At 31.7% G+C, this 6,851-nt stretch overlaps 1 protein-coding gene across 1 annotated transcript in view; it reads left to right on the top strand.

Annotated features, from left to right (window-relative positions):
- LOC107694739 (SH3 domain-binding protein 5-like) overlaps positions 1–6,354 on the top strand; it is a 20,830-nt gene extending 14,476 nt beyond the window's left edge. Inside the window, exons 4-8 of the mRNA XM_016494419.1 lie at positions 1,951–2,115; positions 2,219–2,349; positions 3,331–3,373; positions 4,819–5,038; positions 6,272–6,354. Coding sequence (XP_016349905.1) covers positions 1,951–2,115; positions 2,219–2,349; positions 3,331–3,373; positions 4,819–5,038; positions 6,272–6,354 — 642 coding nt within the window. The remainder of the gene's footprint in view (positions 1–1,950; positions 2,116–2,218; positions 2,350–3,330; positions 3,374–4,818; positions 5,039–6,271) is intronic.
- The last annotated feature ends 497 nt before the right edge of the window (positions 6,355–6,851 follow it).

The following is a 6,851-nucleotide window of genomic DNA, read 5'->3' as shown; positions in this document are numbered from 1 at the left end:
CCCCCTGGCAGACTTTTTTTTTTTAAGCATAAACTTTTTTTTTTTAGAAAACACAATTTAAGAAGTCTTTTTGCTTCTCAAGTTAATGTATCTTGATTTAGCAAAGTTGAGATGTTTTGGAAACACAGTAATGCATACTTATAAATGCTCATTTATCATTCTAGAAAAGACAAAATTACAATTCTGACAACTTCTCAGCTCAAATACTACATTAATAATACATGTGCAATCGAATTGACATATTTACAAGCGCTAAAGAAAAGCACAAGCTGCATTTAAATAAAATGTTATGTTCTTTACTATAAACAGAGTTCTTGTTTGGTTTGTTAATCAGAGTTTAACTGTTTTGTGCTAAACTCTGTGACAGCATCTGTGATTAACTTGTTTTGAATGTTAAACACTCCTTAAAAGTTTGCTGAGGTTGTTGGTTTAGAGGATAAAAATAAGAAATACCTCATGAAGTGATACAGTGGGGTGAGATTGAGCTTTATGAAATATACAGTAGCTTCTTATCCAAGCTTTCTTTATGAATTTCTTAGCAGAATATAGATTTGAATAATGTATGAGGGATCGTCTCTAAATGAGAAGCTGGTCCCGCAGTGGTCACATGATTCGCTGTAATGCTAATCTCGCTAATCTGTCAGCACTGATAGGAATCACAGGATTGAATCTCGTTTCAGTCTCAGACTGAAGTAATTTTTTGTGAGTTTTTGTAGTTTTTTTTTTAAGTATGTCTTAGTTTTTATTCATTTTTATTTATGTTGTAGTTTTAGTTATTTTAGCACTTAAACTAAATGAAAATGAGAAATGTTTCCTTGGCAACTAGCTGAAATAAAATACGTTTTAAGTTTTCATTATTTTATTTCAAGTGCTGCATTATTGTCGCTGATAATGTTTTATGGGTTGTTGTTCATTGAGTGGAAATAAAAAAAAAATAAAAATAAGGAGAAAAACACTTTACAATAAGGTCCCATTAGTTATTGTTAGTTTAATTTACTAAAAATGAGCAATGCATTAGTTAGTGTTATTTTAGCATTTTTTTTTTTTTTAATTAGTATTTTGAATCAGTCGTTATATTTATAATTTCATTTTACTAATTTTTTTTACTAATTTTGTTGTTTTTTTAATTTTTATTCTTTTTTTTTTTTTAATATGTCTATATAGTAATTATTAAATTTTATTTCTGTTTTATTTTCTGTTTTCAGTTATTTTAGTACTTCAAGTTGAGGTAAAAGACAATGAGAAATGATGCCTTGGCAACTTGCTAAGTTTAATTTTTTATGTTATTTCATTCCAGGTAACACTTATTTTATTTAAAGTAACATTTTATTGTTTTATTTTCATTTTAGTTCACAATAATAACTCAGATTTTTTAAATCTTTGTTAAAAAATTAAATATTTATTAACTTTTGATTTTAATAATGCATTAGTAAATGTTGAAACTGACATTCACTAAGATTAATAAATGCTTCAGAAGTATTTTTCATTGTTAGTCCATGTTAACTAATGTAAACAAACAACCTTATTGTAAAGCGTTACCAGGTTACTAATCAAACTGTGATTCTTTCTTCACTGGTAGAAACTTCGCAGCAGAACTTCTCACATTGTAGTGCATGGCACTTTTATGTGGTACATTTGCGTCATTAATATGAGCAAATGAGTGATTATTGACAGCAGCTGTTTACTACTGTATCCTGGCAACACTAAGGAAGCGTCATCATCTCTTATGTAACATCTTAACATGTGCACGCTTGCATCTGTCCGCAATGCATTACAGGAGATGAAGAATGTGAGCTGCTCACTGAAGGCAGTTTCTGCTGAGACATGCATCATATATTAGTCTGCAAATTACAGCGGATTGCTTTGTGCATCACACTGCATCACACAAACAGCTTGTTCTGCAGCAAAACTGTGAAAGCATCCTCAATCTCTGATGCTTTTCTCTTTCAGGCTCAGGTTGAAGCTCAGAGAGCCACGCAGGAGTATCAGCGAGCCATCGAGATCCTCCGGGCCGCGAAAGAGACCATCGCACTGGCCGAGGAGCGTCTGCTGGAGGAGGACAGCCGGCAGTTTGACTCGGCCTGGCAGGAGATGCTCAACCATGCTACCCAGAGGGTGAGAAAGACAAGACAACTGAAAAAACAGCTAAGACCCTGTTCTTTTGTACTCTTTGCTATGCAGTTCATTTTGTCTGAACTGATCTGATTGGCTGTTCCAGGTGATGGAGGCGGAGCAAAGCAGGACACGCACCGAAATCGAGCACAGAGAAACAGCAGCCAAATACAACACCGCCATCAGCCACATGAGACAACTGGAGAAAAAACTCAAACGCACCATCAACAAGTCCAGGTCAGAGGACAGCAATCAATGTGTTTGATATACATACACTACCGTTCAAAAGTTTGGGGTCAGTATGATGTAAAAAAAAAAAAAAAGAATCAATCGTTTTGTTCAGCAAGGATGCATTAAATTGGTCAAAAGTGACAGTAAAGACATTTATAATGTCACAAAGATTTCTATTTCAAATAAATGCTGTTCTTTTCATCATAGAATCCTGAAAAATAAAATGGATCACAGTTTCCACAAAAATATGAAGCAGCACGACTGTTTTCAACATTGATAATAATCAGAAATGTTTCTTGAGCAGCAAATCAGCATATTAGAATGATTTCTGAAGATCATGTGACACTGAAGACTGGAGTAATGATGCTGGAAATTCAGCTTTGATCACAAGAATAAATTATATTTTACAATATATTCACACAGAAAACAGCTATTTTAAATAGTAATAATATTTCACAAATTTTGATGTATTTTTTATCAAATAAATGCAGCCTTGGTGAGCAGAAGAGACTACTTTCAAAAGCATTAAAAAATCTTACCGAACCCAAACCTTTGACTTAAGTCCTCAAACTGACTACGATGACATAATGGCAACACTCGCTTACAAATCATACATATAAATCATGTTGCAATAGACATAAAGCGAAGACTCCCTAAAATCTTGCAGGAACAAGTTCTGTAAGCACACGTTCTGCAGGGTTTGCATCATAAGAATTCATTTCAAACATGTCAATATTTGAGGCAGAAAAGCCTCAAATGTTTCCTCTCTCTGATGGAAATGAGTGTTTTGTGGGCCCCACCGAGGGCCTCTGCTCTCTGCTCTGCTCTGCTGTGTGTCGGTGGGTTATGTAGTTCAGTGGGACGCGTCTCTAATGGGTTCCAGATGTGCTTCTGCGGCTGGAATGTGCCGGTCCTGCTGTTGCCATGGAAACCGGCTCTGACACTCACTCTGCTCTGATCTTTCTCTCTCTCTCTCTCCCTCTGCAGGCCGTACTTTGAATTAAAGGCGAAGTATTACCTACAGCTCGAGGTACGCCAGTTTTTATTTTGCACAAAATAATACTTTAAGAATGTTTAATCCCAAAATCAAATAAATAAATTGTGACCCAAAACCAGTCATAAGGGTCAATTTTTCAAAATGGAGATTTATATATCATCTGAAAGCTGAATAAATAAGCTTTCCATTGATGTATGGAATGGAATGATGTATTTGTTTGGATAGGACGATATTTGGCCGAGATACAACTATTTGAAAATCTGGAATCTGAGGGTGCAAAAAAATCTAAATATTGAGAAAATCATCTTTAAAGTTGTCCAAATTAAGTTCTTAGCAATGCATATTACTAATCAAAAATTAAGTTTGAATATATTTACAGTAGGAAATGTACAAAATATCTTCATGGAACATGATCTTTACATAATATCCTAATGATTTTTGGCATAAAAGAAAAATCAATAATTTTGACCCATACAATGTATTTTTGGCTATTGCTACAAATATACCCCAGCGACTTAAGACTGCTTTTGTGGTTCAGGCTCACAATTGTGTTTTATGTATTATCTAAAGAAATGAAGATTGTGATTTGTATGCTTTTCATGACTAATAAGAACAAATTTCAGACTAAATTCTAATTACTTTTATGTGAATAAAATAATATTTTATATAATCTGAAATTATTTAAATTGCAATGATTTATGCATTATTGTAGTATCTGTTGTACTGAATTTGTTGATGTACATAAATCATTGTATTACAGTATTTTTAATATTATTTTAAACATACTTCAATTAATTAAATTAATATTTTAGAAATATTTTTAACATTATATTTAAACATTTAAAAATGAAATGATACGAGTTAAAATATTTCATATTTTATTTTAAAAATGCTGTACGTAATACAGTAATGAGAATCACCTGAATAATGGAAATTACTAAATAAATAAATAAATAATAAACCATTCAGACACATTACATACAATTTGTAATGAGTAATTTTTGTATTATTTTAAAAATATTTCAATTAAATGTAAATATAATTTAAAATAATATTTTACAAATATAAAAAATAAAGTATATTTCAATATATTAAAATATTTTGTTAATATTATATGGCATTTTTATGTAATATATATATATATAATATAATATCTATTTTATATTTTATTAAAAATACAGTATGTAATACAGTCTTGAGAATCTCAGGAGATTCACCATAAAAAAATTTGTAATGGTAATTATAAACTAGCAAACAAACAAATTAGACATCCAGGCACATTACAATAATGTGAATTGTCACAATGTAAAAAAAAATAAAAATCATAATTATAGTCAAAATATAATGCATTTTTTCCCCCGTTTGATTTCAGTGTTTTTTCATGTTTTTAGTCATGCAAGGATATTCTTTTTAGAAACACAACTTAACATGTAGATTTGATCTGATTTTGATGATCAATATTTGTGACCTGTTCACAGCAACTGAAGCGACGGGTCGACGAGCGTCAGGATAAACTCACCCAGGCCAAAGCTGAGTATCGAACCGCCCTTCGTAACCTGGAGACCATCTCAGATGAGATCCACGCACGGCGCCGCCTGTCTGCCATGGGGCCCCGGGGCCGAGGGGTGGGGGCTGAAGATGATGGGACCGCCACCGATGACATCTCCAACTTCAAAATGGAGTCTGACGGCATATCGAGTACGTGAGATCACACATTAATGCCAAGACAGATCTGACTGTAATTCAGAGTGAAAGTCTCTCAGCTTGATTTAGCTTCAGCTCTGCCTGTTTTACATTGAAGAGACAGGCGTAAACAACCTTTGAGCACAAAAAAGTGATTGTGAACGTAGACAAATGTATGAATTTCACTGCATCAGACTGCACCATTTCAAACCTAACAAACTTCTATTTGTAAAATGTTTTCAGGACCGCTGTATGTGTAAAATCGTTCTCTTGAAATACAATTAATATTCAAACTCGTTTTTATAATTGATTAACTTTACACGGTTATTGAATGAAATCTGAATGAACACTGATCTGACTGAATAATGAAACTATTGTCTTTTTAGAGTTGTTGTAAAAACAGAATTTGAATTAGTCTAATATTTGATGAAGTTTGCATCACTGATTGTGTTATTTCACTTTGAATTAAAGTTCAAAGTAAAATAATTTGAATTCACTTTGAATTGTATTTTAAATTATTGTTATTTATTTGAATTTAAGGTATAATAAATATTATCAGCTCAAAGTACATTCATCCCAAAATCAAAGAGTTTATATTTTATTAATTTTAAATGTGATGTTATATAATTTAAATATTATATATTATAACATATTTATATAATATAAAATTACATATTAAATGTATATATTTTTAAATATTTTATTTAAAGAAAATAAAGGCTAGTTTTAAAACCATTAAGATTTTTTGCATTGTTACTGATTATTTTCATGATATATAAGAACTTTTTTTAACCTTTTCATTACTGTAATCCGAATTAAATAATATTTTAATTTAATTATTGAAATTGTAATGGAATTTTGCGTCATGGAAGTACTTGTTAATTGAATTTAATTAGTTGATTTAAGTATAAAAATCATTGTATTACAGTAATTTTTAAATTATTTCAATTAAAAGTTTTTTTATATTCAAAGAATATTGAAAAAATAAAACATTAAAAATGTATATTGTTAACTGTCTTTTTAAAGCTGCAGAATTTGAATTTGTATCATATTTAATGAAGTTTGCATCACTGATTCTGTTTCTTACCTGTTTAATACTGTGTAGTTGCTTTGAAACAACATCTGTTGTTTAAAGCACTATAGAAATAAACGCAATTTGACTTGACTTGTCTTCAACAGGACTTGTTTATAGTCTCTATTCAGCAGCATGAAGTTGGAGACTAAATGCATTCTGTGTTTGTTGTTCAGTGATGTCTGTGAATTTCGAGGACAGCTGTAACGGCTCGCCATCAGATATATATTTATACTCAACGTTTATCTTGTTATCATGATGTTATCGATGTGTTTTCATGCCACAAAGTTCTTATTTGTGTAATAAACAGATGCTCACAGCACGGGTCTCTTTCCACTGTTATGTTTTCACACAGTAAGACGTCTTTATTCCAAACATGGGGCCAGTTGCATAAACTTAGCCTCTGTGCCAAAACAGTGTCTTCAAGTAGTCTGACCAACTACCAATTAGCCAAAGGGTAATCAGTCTTATTTTTTGGATTCAACTTAGACTCATCTACATTTTCATATGACCAAATAAAAAAAAAATTAATACCAGTCTTAAAGAAAAGAATTGGATGACTAGCTTTGAAGACTAGTCTAAACCTTTTCTGCAACTGGCCCGTGGTCTTGATCTTGTAATCATGTTCTTGAGACCTCACCGGACCTACAAGGAACCCATATGACTGTCTTTCATGGAACAGAAAAAGGTACGTTTTGACAAATAGCCTACTATAAGACTCGCTGCACGACTGGGACTGAAAATAATCTTCGATAG

Source organism: Sinocyclocheilus anshuiensis, unplaced genomic scaffold, assembly GCF_001515605.1.
Source record: "Sinocyclocheilus anshuiensis isolate Anshui unplaced genomic scaffold, SAMN03320099.WGS_v1.1 scaffold1497, whole genome shotgun sequence".
Classification (NCBI taxonomy): Eukaryota; Metazoa; Chordata; class Actinopteri; order Cypriniformes; family Cyprinidae; genus Sinocyclocheilus; species Sinocyclocheilus anshuiensis.
Note: the sequence above shows the minus strand (reverse complement) of the source record. Positions and strands in the feature narration are given on the sequence as shown.